General features: G+C 34.6%; 1 protein-coding gene across 8 annotated transcripts in view; it reads right to left on the bottom strand.

The window, feature by feature from the left end:
- NBEAL1 (neurobeachin like 1) overlaps window positions 1-22,518 on the bottom strand; it is a 197,893-nt gene that overhangs the window by 49,603 nt on the left and 125,772 nt on the right. For all 8 annotated transcript variants that reach the window (XM_004764194.3, XM_045078587.1, XM_045078588.1 and 5 more), the window contains 7 exons: window positions 20,894-21,018; window positions 15,689-15,815; window positions 5,271-5,419; window positions 4,321-4,454; window positions 2,617-2,718; window positions 1,094-1,189; window positions 576-700 (listed from right to left, as the gene is read on the bottom strand). In XM_004764194.3, the coding sequence (XP_004764251.1) occupies window positions 576-700; window positions 1,094-1,189; window positions 2,617-2,718; window positions 4,321-4,454; window positions 5,271-5,419; window positions 15,689-15,815; window positions 20,894-21,018 (858 nt within the window). The remainder of the gene's footprint in view (window positions 1-575; window positions 701-1,093; window positions 1,190-2,616; window positions 2,719-4,320; window positions 4,455-5,270; window positions 5,420-15,688; window positions 15,816-20,893; window positions 21,019-22,518) is intronic.

Below are 22,518 nucleotides of genomic sequence, written 5' to 3'. Positions count from 1 at the left end.
AATTTCACATGGAGAAAAAGGGAAATTAAAATTAGATTATTCTTTTACCTGTCAGCAGCTTGCTTTGAGGAAAAACATTGTAAGACATTCACAGGATAGATCATAAATATACAGAACTATAAAAATTCCTTTCCTTATTAAAAGATAGCAATTTTCTACACATTTTGGTATACTTTATTCACATTATTTGTGAATCATAGGTTAGTATTAATTTTATATCTACCAAAGTACTGTATTAAATTAAAGGTATTTTTTCATGTTGAGTAGGAGGTTAATAACGCTAAAATGTCTGGGAAGAAAAATTACCCTTCAGCACACATAAAAGGTGAAAAGAACTCTAAACAAAATCAATTTAAATTGTCACAGAAGTGAAATTAACTGAATATAGGTAAGATACTTGAGGGATAATCATATATTTTCAAGAAGATACAGTGAAGGGATTATCAGACTGATTACCAAAAATAGTTGTGCATTTAAGAAAAGTAACACTTGGTTGGCCATATTAGAAATCAATGCAAATTGAAAATACCATCAAAAGTGATGGGTATCTTTCAAAAAGGATAAAATGCACTTACTTTTCTCGCATGGCTTTGGCATTTTTGTCATTAACTACCCCAATTGGTTTGGAAAGATCTCGAAATACAGATGGGTTATTAAGGTCCAATTCTTCTGAAGTATAATCTTGTAAAATCCAGGGAAACTAAAAAAGAGCCACAATTTACAATTTAGACATTCCTTTCCAGAGACGTTGTAATATCAAATGCTTATCTAAAGACAAAAAGGGTTAGTCTTTAAAAATATTTTTCCCTGTTTCAAATGTTTATTCATCTTCAGTTCCATAACTAGAAGCAGTATTTCCTATAATTCCACTGGAATATTTTCAATGAAGTAAAAAAAAAAAAAAGCTTTTATTATTTAAATACTCTACATGTTTATATACGTTTTGAAGATAGCAGGTAGAAAATATACAAAAGGCAGAAACCATTTTTGTTTCTTTTTTAAAGATGACAAATAATCATCATACACATACATTTTTCGTGTATTATAAAACTGAAAGGTAACCCCATATTTATGAGATTTCTATAAAACTTACCACAGGATACTGTGCAAGGTCATTATAGGTTCGTCCTGCCATTGTATTTATTTGAATGAGGTAGTCAAAATTTGATATCTCTCTGTTCACCCATTTCTAGATAGTACAAAAAGCAAAATCAGAACTCACTTAAATTTTTAGAAGTTAGTAACTATTAGCGATAGTACTAACATAATCTTTTGTTCCCATTATCTTCATCATCTTACTAATAAAAGGAATGGGACTTCAAAAAAGGCTTAAATCAATCAACTTTTCCTAAATTTCTTTCCTTTAAAAACTGGTCTTTAGAAAAGGAAGAGAAAATCAAACATAAATTTTTATTATAGTCAAAAAATGCAAAAGAGTTCTTTTTTCCAATTAAGTTATTTAAATATCTCAAAAATGTCAATTTTAGGACTGTCCAACATGGAAAATTTTGTTATAAACTGATATTTTCAGAAGTCCACATATTAAAGAAAAGCATCCTAATGTACTAAAATGATCTGTAAATTTTAAATAAATATTATCCAACTATTCTCAGAGAACTGCCTTGAGATTTTGCTACAGTAGATAATTTCCTAAAGAAAAACATAATCACCATTTTCTTTTAATCACTAGCCTATTAATTACTCTACACAGTATGGGTATGCTTGAGAATTTTGCTGACAGATTACATTCACTTTTAAATTTACTGTTTGCCTTAAGCAAATAATACATTTAAGGGAATGGTGAGAAATGAATCAGATTTAATAGAAAGCCCAATTATAATTACACTTGAGTGCTAAAGCATATGAAAGAGGGAGACCTAATTTAGAGACCTAAATCAGCCGACTATTGACAGTTCTGGAAAACAAAAAAACAGCGGCCTTTCCTCGGCTGTTGGTAGTAGAAATTCAAGATATACTGGGATATAGGTGAGAACAAAATATACAAGAACATTAATCAGATTTGGCTAATAGATAAACTGATTTTTTTTTTCCTTTTTCCCCATGGCGTCTTTTGTATTTTCCCACATTTTACCTCATGCATAGATAAATTTTATTATTAGAAAAACCCAACAAGCGGTGCCTGGGTGGCATGGTGGTTAAGCATCTGCCTTTGACTCAGGTCATGACCCCAGGGTCCTGGGATTGAGGCCTGTAGCAGGCTCCCTGATCAGCAGGAAGCCGGCTTCTCTCTCTCCCACACCCCCTGCTGTATTGCCTCTCAAGCTCTCAAGCTTGTATTGTCTCTCTGTGTCAAATAAATAAACAAAATATTAAAGAAGAGAAAAAGAAAAACCCAGCAAGGCCACCTGTTATATTTTAAAAAGTAAAATTATTAAAATAGAAGAATTTGTAAGATATACCCCATGAACCAAATCGTATGGGAGCTGAAAGACAGGACACAGTGTTAGTGAAACAGAAAGATTCAAAGATAATTCAAAAGATCAATTTGAATGGAAGAATGGTTGTAATAACCAAAATAAAATAATCAGAAGAGGAAGTTTTAGGCAAAAATCTGAAATATAATATGAACATTACAACAGTGTTGAAATTTCCTACCTGTGTCAACCCAGATGCTTTGAATAATTCCTGTGGTGATCTGGTACCAGAACTAATTGGAGAATGAAGTGACAACAGTCTACTATATACTTTGTTTCTAACCTACAAAAAATAGTATTTACAGTTTAAAAATTGATCAAGACAAATTGGGATTACGACTTTTGTAACTGCTTTATTGAAATACATTTCACATACCACAAAATTTACCCTTTTGGAGTAGATAATTCAGTGGGCTTTTAAAAAAATATATATTCAAAGAGCTGTACAACCATAAACACTATCTAACTCTGGAACATTTTCGTCATCCTTGAAAGAAACTTCATACTGACTAGTCATCAACCCCCCAATTCTTCCTCTCATTCCCTTATAACCACTAATCTACTTCCTGCCTCTACAAATCTGCCTCTTCTGGACATTTTTCTTTAATAGAGGATTATGGCTTTAACTACTCTACTAGGTTTGATGAAGTCAAGTTATATATTTTTTTGAAGAAGTTATAGGATATAATGGAATGATCAGCAGATACTGAATCAGAAAATAAGCTGGAGTCCAATTCCAACTCAGTCCTGTCATTTACTAATCATACTCGCAAATCAATTACTTTACTGAGTCTCATTTATACATTAAACACAATTAATCTCTACCTTTACAGTTTTCTGAATTCCTCAAGGCTATACAAATAAAGTCATAAATTCGTCTTTGAACTTCAGTTTCCTCACCTATTAAAAAAGGAGTAACAGAACTTGCCACAGTGAATCTGAAGGTTGCTATAAAGGTTAGAACCATATATAAATGTGCTTTAAAAACTATAAATAAAGTTATACAAATAAATGTACAGTATTCAACAGGAGCATGGTTGGTTTAATTATATGACATAGCTTCCTAAAAAACACAAGCTTTGTATATTCCTACTGGGAAATTTTATTTTTAATAGTAAAAAAAGTATCCTTTTGTAAATACACAGAAATGCCCTTTAAACCTCTGAACAAAATCATATGTAAGTAAACCTGGATCCCACAAATGAACAGAAACTTAGTTACTGACTGTGCTAATCCAGATCATCTCCGAAGCAGATAAAGAAAATGGAACTGAATATTCAAGGATTTTATTAGGAGAGATGCCTGTGACAGAAAATGAAGAGAGAGCTAGGCAAGACAGGAGACCTATCAAAAACTGATGCAAGTGTCACCCAAAGCGAGTAACAGAGGGAAGGAAGGTTGGGGGCAAGCATCCCAAGTAATGTGGTGAAGATAAATAGCTAGTATCTTGATCCAGATAATCAGGCTTCAAGGATAATCTCTTAACTACTTACACTATTCCAGAATTTACTCTATTCCCAGAAGAAATACCTGTCTCATTATTATTTAACTGAACTGAACCCAATTTCATCAATCCTATCATATCATATATATTGCATATTATTTTACAACTGGATATTACGTGAGGTACCTATTGGCTGACACCCAGTATTTTACTGATTTATTTACTCATAGATTAAAAACGGAAAACAAGCACCCTAAAAAATACTCAAACATAAATCCCCCCAAAATTAATTTACTACTTAGCTCCCAAGGCACATGTTTTTTCCTCTAGTATTTTGACTTCACAGATGAGTAGAGTCCAAAGTTTCATTAGAGCTCACCAACCAGAAAATTACTTCAAGCTAATACTCTGGGACTTCCAGAAAGGAAGCATCTTACATACCTCTTTTTTGAAATTGAGAAAGTAGTTGGATTGGTCAACATGAAAAATCTCAAGAGCTGACCTCCTTAAATTATAACGCCGCAGGTGAATCTCTCGAATTTGAGAATGAGGCCACTTGAAATCAAAGCCTACTCCTAAAAACAGAAGAAATCTTGTGACCAAGGTACCATATGAAGTTCCTCATGTTATGCAGAAAATATCTCCTAGTTCCTGATAAAAGTAGCACTTAAGGAAAAGGAATTAAATTTGTTTCACAGAAATCATTTGTTAAATTTAGTGGATATTTAAATGGCTTCTTACATTTATTTTTTTGAGAGAGAGCGAGCGAGCGTGCAACATGCATGCAGGGGGTGGGGGCTTGCAAAAGAAGGGGGAGAGAGAGAGAATCTTAAGCAGTCTCCACACCCAGCACGAAAGTGGCTCGGGCTCAATCTCAAAACCCTGAGATCATGACCTAAGTGAAATCAACAGTAGGATGTTTAAGTGTCTGAGCCACCCAGAGCCTGTAAATGGTTTAAAACTTTAAAAAAATTCTATAGCTGTTCCCCTTCCTTCTCATGAGAACAGAGAATAATCCTGATTATTATATCTCAAAAACATTTTTTCCTTTTCTCTTTATATTGGCATTTTAGATTTAAATATCCTTTTTCTTTTCAAAGGACTAGGTGAGAAACTGATGGAAATAAATGTACAAATAAAATTAAGATTGCATTTTACAAAAACTTTACAGCAATCTCCTTTCATCAAAACCATTAAAAACATTAATAAAACAGCATTCCTTTTAATACACTGTTGAATAATAAATTGAATCCCATATTGATTTTGTATTTCTCCTTTTAGATGATAGACCACAATTCCAGTCCTATCTTATTATTTTCTTCTCATTAATACTTGATAAACTGGATACTTAACTATTGAACAACAGAAACTATTCCCCCAGAACTCCTCACCATCTTCTTTATCAATGCTGCAATCATAGAAGTAAACGTGTTGAGTAGTGATTTCTAATCTGCCAGGAATGACATCAATTATTGTAATGAGTTCACAGTCTTCTGACAACACCAATTTTTCTTTTTGATCCTGTTCTTCTTTCTCATCACTGTAAAAACAAGTATAAACCAAACAAAAACCACTGAACAATGTATTCTGTGTAAATGGAAAAGAGTATTAAGAAAGCATAATTGCATTACTTAAAAAAATATTTTACTGCATATTAAATTACTGAAATGCTGTCCAAATGTTATTGCCCAATAACCCAGTTTCCAAAAAAAAGTTTTACATTTTAATTGTATGTGACCCATTAAAACAAAACATAGTGAATCTTTAAGACTACTGGCAGAGAACAATTCAAACATGCAGCAATTTGGGATTTTAGTTATATTTGGGAGGCATGAATTGAGAACTTATGAATCTGTGAATAAAGGACTGCATCATTAGTGATGTTTTACAAATAATTATCAGAAGCATTAATTGTAACTGATTCTCACACTGTAAAATGAAACTTCTTTTTTTTTTTAAAGATTTTATTTACTTATTTGACAGAGAGAGATCACAAGTAGGCAGAGAGGAAAGCAGAGAGAGAGAGGAGGAAGCAGGCTCCCTGCTGAGCAGAGAGCCCGATGTGGGACTCGATCCCAGGACCCTGAGATCATGACCTGAGCTGAAGGCAGCGGCTTAACCCACTGAGCCACCCAGGCGCCCAAAATGAAACTCCTTAAGAGTAACTAAATCTAGGTAATGTCTCCTGACCGTGGGACTGGGGATGATACTACTGCAATACTTTACTTAGAGTGAAGTCACCTTGTATCAAGAAAACTGCTTCACTTTATTTTTTTGGACATCTTGATAACTGGGAAGGGTGAGTCTTCTGATGGCTTAGGTGAGTTCTGACTGCCAGATAAAGAAATAGGAACTCCTACCACTTACAGATTCAAGTAAATCTTTCAAGTCAGGTGCTTCCTGGTCCTAGATATTTCACATCTGCCCTATTTCCAGGATAGCAATGACTAAGTCTAATTTTTCCCCCCAGTGGAGTTCCAGGAGGAAGTATCCTGAAGTATCAAGTATCACCAACCTAACTGGTGATATTGCAGCCCATGACTTAAAGCTAAGCTTTAAAAAAAAAATAAGGAAATAAAAATCAAGGATGTTTTTCCTCAACAGTGAAATTCCAATATTTATAGTGATGAAATAGAGAAATAAGTGACCTAAAGGAGTAAATAATCTGAAGGTTATTTATATTTTATGAAAGAAAGGTTTTGGTTTTTTAGTTTGTAATTAATGAGACTGAACATTCACTGGATTTACTAGTCATTAAAGTGAGAAAATAAAATCCCTATTAAAAGGTTGATTAATAATATACCAAAGATAGCACCCTATATAACTAACCTTACCCAATTCCTTGAAAATTATCAAGGAAATCTTAAAAATTATTAAAATTATATGAACTTATTTATGCTAACAAACTATACTATTGAACCTGGTCAATTTGTAATACTACTAAAATAAGTTCCAAAGAAATATATGGCATGTGTATTTTATAATCCACAAAAAAAGGGATGTTCAGAATAAATTATATATTGGGGTCTTAGCTACTCATTTTTGGCTGAGGGTGAATCTTTACAATAGAAAGTAAAAGGGCAGATGTGTAAATCACAAAATTTGAACACATTCCCCTAAAGCACACATAATTCTACTGGCCAAGAATGGCAGTCTTTTGGAACAAGGGGCTTAAATATAATCAACTAAATGATTATTGGCTGACCACCAAGCTATATTAACTAACTAAAAGGCCAGTTTTTTTTTTTTAAAGAGACTTTTTGTCTAAAAACAAAACAAAGTGAGACAAAAACCCAATGAATACAGATATCAGTAGCAACACACAGTAGGTAAGACATACTCTACAGAATTAGTCCAGGAAAATCACTACAAAAATATCACCACAATAACCACCATCAAGGAAGGGTATAGGAAACCCAAGTGGTTACAATTTATTATCTAAAATGCACAGATTTCAAGAAAATTATGAGACATACAAAGAAAAGGTAAAGGATGGGCTATAAAGACAAAAGCAATAAAAAGAAACTATCTTTGGGGACCACATGTTCAACTTAGTACACAAAGACTGTAAAGTAGCTATCATAAATACATTAAAACAAGTAAAGGAAACTATATTTAAAGAACTAAAGTGCATTATGGCAACAAAGCCTAGTCAAATAGAGACTGTCAATTAAGAGACAGAAATTACATGTCCACAGTAGCCAAATTATGGAAAGAACCTAGATGTCTATCAACAGATGAATGGATAAAGAAGATGTGGTATATATATACAATGGAATACTATGCGGCCATCAAAAGAAATGAAATCTTGCCATTTGTGACGACGTGGATGGAACTAGAGGGTATTATGCTTAGCAAAATAAGTCAATCGGAGAAAGACAACTATCATATGATCTCCCTGATATGAGGAAGTGGAGATGCAACGTGGGGAGTTTGTGGGGGGTAGGAAAAGAATAAATGAAACAAGATGGGATCTGGAGGGAGACAAACCATAAGAGACTCTTAATCTCACAAAACAAACTGAGGGTTGCCAGGTGAAGGGGGGTAGGGAGAGGGTGGTTGGGTTATGGACATTGGGGAGGGTATGTGCTATGATGAGTGCTGTGAAGTGTGTAAACCTGGCGATTCACAGACCTATACCCCTGGGGCTAATAATACATTATATGTTTATAAAAAAATAAAAAAATAATTTAAAAAAGAGACAGAAATTACATATATATCTGTAAAAAAAAAGAACCACATGGAAAACTGTCCAATCAAAAAGCATAACTAAATGAAAAATTCACCAGAAGGACATAATAGCGTATTTGAACTTGCAGAAGACAGACCCAAGACTCTTGAAGACAGTTCAGAACAAACTGTCCAATCTGAAGCACACAAAGAAAAAAAAAGCAGGATGAAAACACCTCAAAGCGTTATTACCATCATGGGAGAAAAAAATGTGTGTAAAGGAACGCCCAGAAGGAGAAGACAGAAGAAAAAGGGTGAAACATATATTTGAAGAAATAATGCCTGACAACTTCCTAAATAACAATAACAGTAAAAGCAACAACAACAATAGTAGTAGTAGTAGTAGTAATAATAATCTACACATCCAGGAAGATCTCATGAATATCCAAAGATATCATGGACATAAAGCCAAGGTGTTGAAAGGTAAGGACAAAAAACCACAATAATACAGGACACTAAAAGGTAGTGGGATGACATATTCAAAATGCTGAAAGGAAAAAAAAAAACTTGTCCACTAAGAACTGCATATCCAGCAAAAACTACCCTTTAAAAAAAAAAATAATGGTTCCCAGGCAACTGGATAATCACATAAAAAAGAATGAATGTGGACTCCCATGTCATACCACATACACAAATTAACTAAAAATGGATCAAAGACCTAAATATAAGAGACAATATATAAAACTCTTAGAAAATGTAAAACTTCTGTGAATCAATAAAATGAAGGAAAACACATTCAATGAAAGAACATTTTTTAATTCATACATCTGATAGGACATTTACTCCTAAAATAAACTATTATAACTTAATAATTAAAAAATACCCCAATTAGGGCGCCTGGGTGGCTCAGTGGGTTAAAGCCGCTGCCTTCAGCTCAGGTCATGATCTCAGCGTCCTGGGATCGAGTCCCGCATCGGGCTCTCTGCTCAGCAGGGAGCCTGCTTCCTCCTCTCTCTCTCTCTGCCTGCCTCTCTGCCTACTTGTAATCTCTGTCTGTCAAATAAATAAATAAAATCTTTAAAAAAAAAAAAATACCCCAATTAAAAAGTGAGGAAAGGATTTGCATAAATATTTGTCCAAAAAATATATAAATAGTAAATATATACATGAAAAGATGCTCAGTATCAACAGTGATTAGGAAAATGCAAATTAAAATTACAAGGTACCATTTCAAATCATATAGGATAGTATAATAAGTAAACATATAAAAGAACAAACACTGGGGTAGACGTGGAGAAATTTAAATCCCCATACATTACTTGGGGGAATGTTAAACGGTATAGTCATTGTGGAAATAATTTTGTAATTCCTTAAATAAACACAGAATTACTATATGACTAACAAATTCATTCCTAGGTATATACCCGATATAAGTGAAAATGTATGTTGACACAAAGATTTGTATATGAATACTCATGAAGTATTATTTTTAATAGCCAAAAAGTAGAAATAACTATAAGTTCATCAATTGATGAATAAACAAAAGTGGTATAGCCATATGATAGAATATTATTCAACTAAAAAGGAATGAAGTACAGTTACATGTTCCTCATGAATGAACCTTGAATCATTATCTTGAATGAAATGAGATGGACACAAAAGGACACATATTTTAAGAAATAAATTAAATGTTAAAAACAGGCAAATCCAATAGAGACAGAAAGCAGATCAGTAGTTTCCAGGGGATGTATAAAGGGGAAAATTGGGAGTGACTACTGAAAAGGATAAGATTTCCTTTCAGACTGATGGAAATGTTCTGGAATTCGTGGTAATGTTCACACTGTGAATATACTAAAACCTGTGGAACAGTACACTTTAACCTAGTAAATTTTATACGAATCTTAATTTTCAAAAAAATAGAACTCTAGTTTTTAAGAAGAAGCCAAAAATGGAGGCAAAAATAAAGACTTCCACAGATAACAAAGACTGAGAGAATATGTGGCTATCAGACCTTCCTTATAAGAAAACAACACAAATACTTCAGGCTGAAAGGAGATGACACCAGATGTACTCTGGATGTGCACAAAGAAACAAAGTATATAAGCATGGTAATTATTTTCCTTTAACTAATTTAGATAAATGCCTAAAACAGTAACTATTAAACTATATTGTTGGGAGAGGAGTCCAAAATGGCAGAGTAGGAGTACTTGTTTTGTCTGGTCCCGCAAATTCAGCTAGACAACTACCAAATCATTCTGAACACCTGTGAACTCAACCAGAGATCTAAGAGAACTGCTGCAATTCTACAAATAGAAAAGTGATCACTTTCTATAAGAAAGACAAGATGAGTTTATAAAAAATTAAAAAATAATAATAAAAATTTAAAAAAAAATAAAGAATGACAAGATGGAAAAACTCACCTCAAAAAAGAGAACAAGAGGCAGTAATGACTGCCAAGGACCTAATCAGTATGGGCATGAGTAAGATGTTGGAACGAGAGCTCAGAATAAAGATTATAAAGATACAAGATATGCTTGAAAAGAGCACAGAAGACACTAGAAAATCCCTTTCTGAAAAAAATGAAAGAATTAAATCTAATCAAGTTGAAATAAAAAAGGCTATTAATGAGATACAATAAAAAATGGAGGCTCTAACTACTAAGATAAATGAGACAGAAGGGAGAATTAGTGATATAGAAGACTAAACGATGGAGAGAAGCTGAGAAAAAGAGAGATAAAAAACTACTTGATCACGGAGGAGAATTTGAGAGATAAGTGATAAAGCAAAACAATATTAGAATAATAGGGATCCGGGGCGCCTGGGTGGCTCAGTGGGTTAAGCCGCTGCCTTCGGCTCAGGTAATGATCTCAGAGTCCTGGGATCGAGTCCCGCATCGGGCTCTCTGCTCGGCAGAGAGCCTGCTTCCCTCTCTCTCTCTCTGGCTGCCTCTCTGTCTACTTGTGATTTCTCTCTGTCAAATAAATAAATAAAATCTTTAAAAAAAAAAAAAAGAATAATAGGGATCCCAGAAGAAGACAAAAGATTGGGGGGGGCGGCAGAAGGTATATTGGAACAAATTATAGTGGAGAACGTCCCTATCTGGGGAAGGAAACAGACACTGAAGTCCAGGAGGCACAGAGAATCCCCCTTCTAAATCAATAAAAATAGGTCCACATCTGAACATATAGTAGTGTAGCTTGCAAAACTTAGAGACAAAAAGGAACCCTGAAAGCAGTTCAGGACAAAAGGTCCGTAAACTACAAGGGTAGAGTGCTGGGTGTTATACACAACTATTGAATCACTGAACACTATGTTAAAAACTAATGGTGTACTAACCAGTGGCTAATCGAACATAATAAAAAAAAAGGATGAGTCCAAATAAATTAAAAATTTAAACAAACAAACAAACAAACCTACAAGGGCAGAAACATTAGACTGTCAGCAGTCCTATCCACAGAGACCTGGCAGGCCAGAAAGGACTGGCATGATATATTCAGGGTGCTAAAGGAGAAAAATACACATCCAAGAATACTTTGTCCGACAAGGCTAACATTCAAAATAGGAGATAAAACACTTCCAGGACGCACAGAAACTAAACCAGCCCTGCGACAAATATTAAAGTGGATCCTTTAAGAGAAAAGAGACCCCAAAAGTAACACAGACCAGAAACAGAGACAGTATACAGGAACACTGACTGTACAGGTAATACAATGGCACTAAATTCCTATCTTTCAATAGTTACTCTAAATGTAAATAGGCTAAATGCTTCCAGTCAAAAGACACTGGGTATCAAATTGGATAAAAAAGCAAGATCCATTGATATGCTATCTGCAAGAGACTCATTTTAGACCCAAAGACAACCCCAGACTAAAAGTGCGGGGTGGAAAACCATTTATCATGCTAATGCACATCAACAGAAAGCTGGGGAGGCAATCCTTGTACCAGACAAATTAGATTTTAACCCAAAGACTGTACTAAGTGGTGAGGAAGGGCACTGTATCATAATTAAAGGGTCTGTTTAACAAGAAGATCTAATAATTTTAAATACTTACGCCCCTAACATGGGAGCAGATAATTATGTAAGCCAATTAATAACAAAATTAAAGAAATACAATAATAGTGAGGGACTAACTTACAGCAAGTACTTACTTACTTACCGCAAGGGACAGATCACCTAAGCAGAAGATCAACAAGGAAAGAAGGACTTTGTATGACACATTGGACCAGATGGACTTCACAGATATATTCAGAGCATTCCATCCTAAAGCAACAGAATACACATCTTCTCGAGTGTATATGGAACATTCTCCAGAAAAAACCACACACTGGGTCGCAAATCAGGTCTCAACTGGTACCAAAAGACTGAGATTATTCCCTGCACACTTTGAGACCACAATGCTTTGAAACTTCAACTCAATTACAAGAGGAAATTTGGAAAGAACTCAAATACATGAAGGCTAAAGAGCATCCTACTAAACAATGAATGGATCGGCCAGAAAATTGAAGAATTTAAAAAATTCACGGAAACAAATGAAAATGAAAACACAACTGTTCAAAATCTTTGGGATGCAGCAAAAGCAGTCCTAAGAGGGAAGTATAGAGCAATATAAGCTTTTCTCAAGAAACAAGAAAGGTCTCAAATACACAACCTAACTTATACCTGTAGGAGCTGGAGAAAGAAGAGCAAATAAAGCCTAAACCCATCAGGAGAAGAGAATAAAGATTAGAGCTGAAATCAATGAAAAGAACCCGTATATCAGATCAACGAAACTAGGAGCTGGTTCTTTGAAAGAATTAAAAAGACTGATAACCCCCTGGCCAGACTTATCAAAAAGAGACAAGACAGGACCCAGATAAATAAAATCATGAATGCAAGATGAGAGATCACAACCAACAATAAAGACAATTAAAAGAATATACTATGAGCAACTGTATGCCAAGAAATTAGACAATCTGGAAAAAATGGATGCATCCCTAGAGACGTAAACTACCAAAACTGAAACTGGAAGAAACAGAAAACCTAAACAGACCCATAACCAGAAAGGAAATTGAAGGAGTAATCAAATATCTCCCAAAAAAAAGAGTCCAGGGCCGGATGGCTTCCTAGGGGAGTCCTACCAAACATTTACAATTGCACCCAAAATCACAAGATACCTAGGAATAAACCTCACCAAAGAGTAAAAGAATCTGTACTCAGAGAACTATAAAGTACTCATGAAATTGAGGAAGACACAAAGAAATGGAAAAAATTCCATGCTCATGGATTGGAGGAAAGACTATTAAAATGTTTATGCCACCTATATATTCAAGGTACCTATCAAAATACCATCAACTTTTTTCACAGAGGTGGAACAAATGATTCTAAAATTTGTATGGAATCAGAAAAGACCCCAAATAGTCAAAGGAATGTTGGAAAAGAAAAAAAAGCTGGTGACATCACAATTCTGACTTTAAGCTCTATTACAGAGCTATAGTCATCAAGACAATATGGTACTGGCACAAAAACAGACACATAGATCAGTGGAATAGAAGAGAGAACCCAGAAATGGACCCTCAACTCTATGGTCAACTAATCTTTGACAAAATAGGAAAGAATATCCAATGGAAAAAAGTCTCTTCAACAAATTGTGTTGGAAAATTGGACAGCCACATGCAGAAGAATGACACTGGGTCACTTTCTTACACAATAAACAGAAATAAATTCAAAATGGAAGAAAGAAGTAATGTAAGACAGGAATCCATGAGAATCCTAGAGGAAAACACAGGCAGCTACCTCTGTGACCTAGACAGGTCTCCAAAGGGAAGGGGAATAAAGGCAAAAATGAAAATTGGGATTTCATCAAGATAAAAAACTTTTGCCCAGCAAAGGAAACAAAATCCGAAGACAACCAACAGAATGGGAGAAGATATTTGCAAATGTCTTATCAGATAAATGTCTTTATCAGATACAGGGCTACTATCAAAAATCTGTAAAGAACTTACCAAACTCAACACCCAAAGAACTAATCAAATCAAGAAATGGGCAGAAGACTCGAACAGATATTTCTCCAAAGAAGACATACAAAAGGCCAACAGATCCACGAAAAAATGCTCCACATCACTTGGCATCAGGGAAATACAAATCAAAACCACAATGAGAGGGGCGCCTGGGTGGCTCAGTGTGCGCCTCTGCTTTCGGCTCAGGTCATGATCCCAGGGTCCTCAGATGGAGCCCCGCATCAGGCTCTCTGCTCAGTGGGGAGCCTGCTTCCTCCTCTCTCTCTGCCTACTTGTGATCTCTGTCTGTCAAATAAATAAAATCTCAAAAAAAAAAACAAAAACCACACAATGAGATACCACCTCACACCAGTCAGAATGGCTAAAATTAACAAGTCAGGAAACAATGGATGTTGGCAGGGATGTGGAGAAAAGGAAACCCTCTGACACTTCGTGGGAATGCAAGCTGGTGTAGTCACTCCGGAAAACTGTATGGAGGTTCCTCAAAAAGCTGAAAATGGAGCTACCCTACAACCCAGCAACTGCACTTTTACCCAATGATATAAATATAGTGACCTGAAGGGGCACCTGCACCCCATGTTTATAGCAGCAATGTCTTCAATAGCCAAACTAATAAGAACCCAAATGTCCAACAACTGATGAGTGGATAAAGAAGATGTGTATAGAGAGAGAATGGAATACTACTCAGCCATCAAGAAATGGAATCTTGCTATTTGTGACGATGTGGATAGAACTAGAAGGTATTATGCTAGGTGAAGTAAGTAAATCAGAGAAAGACAACGTATGATCTCACTCATATGTGGAATTTAAGAAACTAAACAGAGGATCATGGGGGAAGGGAGGGAAAAATAAAAGAAGACAATCAGAGAGGGAGACAAACTGTAAGACTCTTAATTATAGGAAACAAACGGAGGGTTGTGGAGGGGAGGCGAAGGGGGGGATGGTGCGACTAGGTGATGGGCCATTAAGGAGAGCATGTGATGGAATGAGCACTGTATATCATATAAGACTGACAGATCACTGAACTCTACCTCGAAACTAATAATATGCTATATGTTAATTAATTGAATTTAAATTTAAAAATATAGTAAAAAATAAACTATTATTGGGGTTAAAACATATGAAAGCCTATATTGATGACAATAATAACACAAAGGAGAGTTAAGGAAATTAATATATTTTCTGTTAATACTGATAGACACTTAACAGCTGACATAGCAGTAACAGATCGATGCTGGAAATACAGTTGACCCTTGAATAATGCAGGGGTTAGTGGCACTGAACCCTGTGTAGTCAAAAATCCATGAATAAATCTGACTCCCTAAAAATTTAACTATTGATTGCCTACTGTTGACCAGAACCCTTACCAATAATATACACAGTCAATAATACATATTGTATTCTTATAATAAAGCAAGCTAGAGAAAAGAAAATGTTTTTAAGTAAATTATTCAGAAAATACATTTATAGTACTATACTGTATTTACTGAAAAAAAATTGTATATATGTGGACCCATGCAGTTCAAACTTTTATTATTCAGGGTCAATGTACTTAGGATTATAAGCAAATACCTTCCACAATTTTATAGGCCCATTTTTCAGAACAAAATAATTTTTAATTCTTTCAAATCCTTATACATACATATTTGCTCTGGCTGTTAAGTCGTCTTCAGGAAGGTCTAATTTATCCTCCTCCATATTGCTAACTTTTACTTGTTTCACTACTTCCAAAAGCAATGAGTCACTGGAAGGCTGTGAGTGTTGGATACCTGTTTAAATAAATACAAAATATCCATTAAACCAGTAAAAAAAAATCTTATTACAGTCCTTCTATAATTCCTTACTATTAATTACATAATAATAATAATAATGTGTATTTTAAGTAAAGGAGAAGGGCAAGGGAATTGGGTGAAGGAGTGAAAAGGTATAAACTTCCAGTTGTAAGATAATAAAGTATTGGGCATATAATGGGCATGAGGACCAGTTAACAATGCTATATGGCATAGCTGAAAGTTGCTACGAGAGATCCTAAAAGGTCTCATCATAAGGAAAAAAACTTTTGTAATGATGTGATGGATGTTAACTGTACACTGCCCTGATCATTTTGCAATATGTGCATATCTCAAGTCATTAAGCTCTATAACTTACACAGTACTGTATGTCAATTATATCTTAATAAAACTGGAAAAAAACTAAAAAGGACTTAACATTTTCTAAGATAAAAAAGCAATGTACAGGGTCCCTGGGTTACTCAGTTGGTTTTGCGTCAGCTCTTGGTTTAGGCTCAGGTGGGGTTGTGGGATCGAGCACTGTGTGGGGCTCTGTGCCCAGAGGTGAGTATACTTGGGATTCTCTCTCTCTGCCTCTGCTCCTCACACCTCTGCCCCCGCCCCTGCACTCATGAGCTCTCTCTCAAATAAACCTTTTTTTTTTTTTTAAGATTTTATTTATTTTTTTGACAGAGACACAGCGAGAGAGGGAACACAAGCAAGGGGAGTGGGAAAGGGAGAAGCAGGCTTCCTGCCAAGCAGGGAGCCTGATGCAGGGCTTGATCCCAGGACCCTGGGATCACGACCCTAGCCGAAGACAGCTGCCCAATGACTGAGCCACCTAGGCACCCCTCTCTTAAATAAATCTGAGGGAAAAAACCTCAGTTTACTACAGAAAAGTTTTTATACATGATTATTTGTGATCTTAAAAACTATTACATGTATAATAAAAGGAATAAATGTTTTAAAAATATGTTATCTATTTTAATGATTGTATTATTTATATTTCAACATGGGCCAAGTATCTCTTTAGTTCTAAAGTATGCCAATATGTCATAGAAAGAATTATTCTCACTGTATTAACTTAATAGAACTATTCTTACTTTGTATTTGTACTAAGGAAACATTAAGAAAGAAGATGACAAATTATCTTTAATTGGAAGAGAATACATAACCCAAGAGCTAAAGTTGTTTTTTTTCCCTGGTGCACATGAAATTTAATAAGTAATTCTGGATACAAATATATGCAATAAATGCAATACATTTTATAAACTATACATTTTATAAGAAGGCAGGGCTAGAATAATGGGATGAATGAAGGCTGTGAAGTGGTAAACTTAAATCCAGATTCTGTTCTACCACTTATTAACCAGGTGACTCCTCTGAATCTGTTTTCTTAACTGTGAAATGGGGACACATCACATCACAGTAAGTATAAGATAAACAGCAGCTATCACTATTATACAGCCACTTCTCAATTACCTGAGTAACATAAGAATAGTAATAAAAATAACTGCATAACTTATAGGTAGGACTGGGAAAAATTTATGTATGTAACTTTGAATAAAGATATTTCAGTTGTGGGAAATAAAAATAATTCATACTAGTGAAGCCTTGTGAAGATTCTCTCTGTTCCTCTGCCCTTCCACCCCTCCCTAATGAAAAAGAAGAAAACAAAACAAAACAAAAAAACCCTAAGTAACAAAACATTATAAAGATGACAAATCCTCCCTTAGTTTTTCAAATGGTATCATTGTTCAGACATAAAAAATGAGTCAACATAATGTACAAATGCATTTTGTACATTTTACATCTATGTAAATCTGCTTTGATCACACCTTTGTTTATACCTAGGGAGGTACTGGCTCACACTTTTCCTAGGACAATTTACTATTTTTACTGAACATGTTTCTTCATGTAGCCTAATTTATTTTGTATGCCAAAATTTATTGTTAAACACTTAATTAAACAAAGCACATGAGAATATGCAATAAAACTGAAAATAAGGAATCTAGATAATCCAACACAAATAGAAAACAGACTTTATGTAGATGAATGACATTACTCCATTAAGGGTGTAAGTTCAAAATTTGATAAGATTGGTGAATGAGGGGCACCTGGGTGGCTCAGTGGGTTAAAGCCTCTGCCTTTGGCTCAGGTCATGATCCCAGGGTCCTGGGTTGGAGCCCAGGGCAAGCTCCCTGTTCACTGGGGAGCCTACTCCTCCCCTTTGCTTGTGCTCTCTGCCTCTCAAATAATTTTTTTTTTTTTAAAGAAAGATTGGTGAATAAAATGAGGATGGAAAACATGTCAGGCAAAGAGGCCAGCTGGGAAACTATTGTTAATTTTAGGAAAAGGTAGCACTAAGCTAAGCCATGGCAACAGCAAAGGGAATGAGAATAAGAAGAAACATTCAAAAGATGTGTAAGGGAGAATTAACAGGACATTATACCTATTACGTGTAGGGGATTAGGAGGGATAAGGATAGATTCATGGTTAATATTAATGATTCTGAGAAAGTAATAGATGGAGAAAATAAAACTACAACCAAGATACAAGAAAAGCAGAGTCTAGGGTTGAGGGGTAGACAAGTGAGCAAGATAACGAATTCAGTTTCAGAACTTTTATATGGAGGTGTCTGTGGAAGAGGTATCTCAACAGGCAGACACACAATTGGAAACCTTGGTCTAAAGTTCAAAAGGCGGTAAGAATTAGAAATACAGGTGAGAAAGCATCATTTCATATACACTGGTAAGGTCACGAAATCACCACTTCACAGAAAGCGTAAGTAAAAGGCGAAATGGTATGGACCAGGGAACACGATCATTTAAAAGGGGACCAAGAAAAGAAGACTAAAAATTGGTAAAAAAACAAAGAAATAAAAAAAGTAGGAGGTTAAGCACCAGCACTAAAAAAATATAAATATTTATACAGGAGGATTACTACCTAAGTTCAGAGATAATAGAAAGGACTAAAAATAAGTTGTTGCAAATACTCAGGGAAGAGTATTTCTAAGGAAGTAAGGGCAAAAAAATTGCTCTAAAACCCAAACCAAACAACAAAAACAAACAAAACCATTTTTTTCCTCTAAAACCAAATATTTTTTAAAAAATATTTTATTTATTTGACAGAGAGAGAGATCACAAGTAGGCAGAGAGAGAGGAGGAAGCAGGCCCTGCTGAGCAGAGAGCCCGAAGTGGGACTTGATCCCAGGACCCTGAGACCATGACCTGAGCCAAAGGCAGAGGCTTAACCCACTAAGCTACTCACCCAGGTGTCCCACTAACTATTTAAATTCCATAATTTGTAGGTGGTTGTGTTTCAAAAGATACTTTACAAATCACTTGTTTAATTCACAATGAATTTCTCATCAAAAATGCTACAGATAAAAGTTAATTTTGTAGTTTAGTCCACAATGTAAAAACTGTTCTGCACATTTGCAATGGGATGCTTGCATAGCAGTATTGGGTTATGTTAAACAAAACAAAATAAGAAAATATTTTTAAAATACTATGAATTCTGGCAGCTAATGAAAATACTTACAGACAAAAATAAGGAATAAGTAGAACATTTTACAATTACTTCTGAAGGATACTTTGGAAACTTTAAAGAGCTTTAGAGATTGATCACACTATGAATTTTTGTTTCTTCTGAACTATCTTTTTGTCACCATTATACTTGGGGTATATTTGAAAATTAGGTAAGAAGAAAAACTGAGAAATGAATAAAAGAAAGAACATGAGTTTTTCTAGATTTATTTAAAACCAAGAATAAGGGGCATAAAATTGTATCTGTGTACCAGTATAAAGGGGTGAGGAGAGGAAGAGGAACAGGAAATTTCCTGGGAGGGATTTCTTCACACAAAAAAGAAGAAAACAATAGAGGACACTATTCTTTAAGAATTACTAGACACTAAGATGATATTTTGATATGTATACTAAAGAATACATTAACTTGATTTCAATAATCATTAGCTATGCATATTACCTTTGCCATAGGAGGTAAAAAAAAAAAGAATTACTAGATTCAAGTCATTCACCAAAGATATTTGCTGAGTGTTAAGTGTAGTAAAATTTCAAGGAGTAGACAAAGTATAATTGTCTCAAGATCCGTACAGGGAGAACAAGCTGTATGCAAGCGACATCATATATAAGATACTCTTATTAGAGTTTCTTTCATGGGTAGGGTTGGGCCATTATTTTGCATTAAAGGAAATGAGTTACTGTATCTGATTTATTTAGGATATAAGACTGTAAATGCCAGGCATCACAGATAGCACACTGGATTAATTTATGGCATTAACTGTATTGGCCAATATATTAAGGCAACTTTAAAAAGACTTAAAAACTAGTACTTGAATTTCATCTAAAACTTAGTCACTGAACACAAGGTGGCTATGATAAAGCAACTTAGTACACATATGACTGCCAATAACTCGAGAGTCAATATTTTGGGTATTTCACAGACCTGTCTTCAAAAAGGGAGATATGAACTCAGATGGTTAGAAAGGCGGGGTTTCCTAAAGAGTTGTAGAGACTCTTTGAAATTTGTTTCGAAATACTGCTAAGCTATGTGTTTTTGTACTTTTCTCTAGAAAAAGGCATTGGCCCATCTAAGATACTAAAGGTTTAAAAAGAACAGGTTATAAAACAAAGATCAAAAGCATTGCTAAGAATTCTAAATATATCTAACAGTAGCCTCAATCAAGGTAAGCAGTCTAAGGGAAAAGAAACACTGTCTCAATATACCACAATGGATACAAGAGACAGTACATTGCACATAAACTACAGTATCATTTTAGGATTATAATTATGTTTTTCTTTGAAAAATTATAATTAATTCATACAGTAATTCATCTTAGATTTAGGCCAAAGGTAACAGAATTTAACCTTTACAACCCTTTAAGTATCAACTAATTTCTGTACAACAAAGCTTTGTAAATAGTATCTTAACATTCTGAAAACAAAATGGCACACTTCATTCCTGAGTAAGCAATTCTGAAACAATTAACAAAAACAATACCAACCCACAATACCCTCACTAAGATAACAAATAATTAAACAAGCATCAGAACTCACCTAGATTATCTCTCAATGCACTAGCGTCTTCATGAGTTTTGAAGTTATAATTTGGCACCAATTTAAGTCTCATGCGGGAGTAATTTTCTACATTAGCTAGTTTCCAGTGAATTGGACTTTGCTTCCTATGAATATTCATAAGTAAACAAGTAAAATTACTTAGCGTGAAGTTACAAAGATTGGTTGATTGAAACAGAGTTAGAAAGTATCAGGAATTTTGCATTTGTTTAGCACCATTTTAGAAAAACACATTCATTATCTCGTTTGACCCAAAGAACCCTGAAAGAAAACCAGTGTGGATATGCACAGCTGCAGTTTTTACATGAAGAACCTAAGACAGGCTAAATTATTTGCCTGAGATGCCAAGTTGTTTGCAGGTATCAGAAATAAGAATTGAACATAAATCTTCACACTTATAGCCTGGTATCTTTTACTCTTTAACTGCTCAATGGAAGTTCTTAATTAGCTATACAATGAATTTATTCTAATACAGTATTCAAAGTAAAATAATCTTACTACAAATAACGAGAATATAATTGATCTAAATATAAGAGCTAAAACCCTTAGAAGAAAAGTCAGGAGCAAATCTTGTTACCTGGATTTGGGAATGGTTTCTTAGATATATCAAAAACAAACAACAAAAGGAAAAAAAAAAGAGATAAATTGGACTTTGAAATTTAAAAAAATTCGTATACCAAAGGCAACTATCAAGAAAGTGAAAAGATAACCTACATATTTACAAATCACATATCTGGTAAGGGTCTATTATTGAGAAAAAGAACTCTTACAATTCAACCATAAAATGTCAAACAATCTCATTTGAAAATGGGCAAAGAACTTGAATAGACATTTCTTCAGAAAGATATACAAATGGCCAGCAAGTGCATGAAAAGATACTCAATGTCACTGGTCATTAGGAAATACAAATAAAAAATCACATGATACCACTTGACATCCACAAGGACAGTCATAATTTAAAAAATTGGAAAAATTTTACAAGTACTGGTAAGGCTGTGGAGAAACTAGAACCAGCAAACAATGCTGATGGGAATGTTAAATAATGCTGTGGACAACTGACAATTTCTCGGTAAGTTAGACACTGGATTATCTCATGACCTAGTAATTTTATTTGTATGTGTATACTTTCTTAAAGGAATTAAAAAACAGATGTTGAGGGGTACCTGGGTGGCTCAGTTGGTTAAGCAAATGCCTTTAGCTCAGGTCATGATCCTGGAGTCCTGGCCCTGTATCAGGCTCCCTGCTCAGGGTGGACCCTGCTTCTCCCTCTGCCCCAGACCCCATTCATGATCTCTTTTCTCTCAAATAAATAAAATCTTAAAAATAAGAAATTAAAAAAATACTGACACAAACACTTGTTCACAAATGTTCACAGCAGTACTATTTATAATAGCCATATGGAAAACCCAAATGTCTATCATTTGGTGAATGAGGAGACAAAATGTGGAATATCCACACAAAGGAATATTATATGGCCATTAAAAAGGAAGTACTGATACATGCTACAATACAATGAAAACATAATGCTAAGTGAAAGGATTAAGGCCACATATTATATGACTCTATTTATATAAAGTATCAAGAATACACAATTTCATTGAGAAAGA

The sequence above is a fragment of the Mustela putorius genome, unplaced genomic scaffold (assembly GCF_011764305.1).
Source record: "Mustela putorius furo isolate JIRA1106 unplaced genomic scaffold, ASM1176430v1.1 tig00000275_pilon_pilon_pilon, whole genome shotgun sequence".
Lineage (NCBI taxonomy): Eukaryota > Metazoa > Chordata > Mammalia > Carnivora > Mustelidae > Mustela > Mustela putorius.
This window is presented reverse-complemented; position numbering and strand designations above follow the sequence as displayed.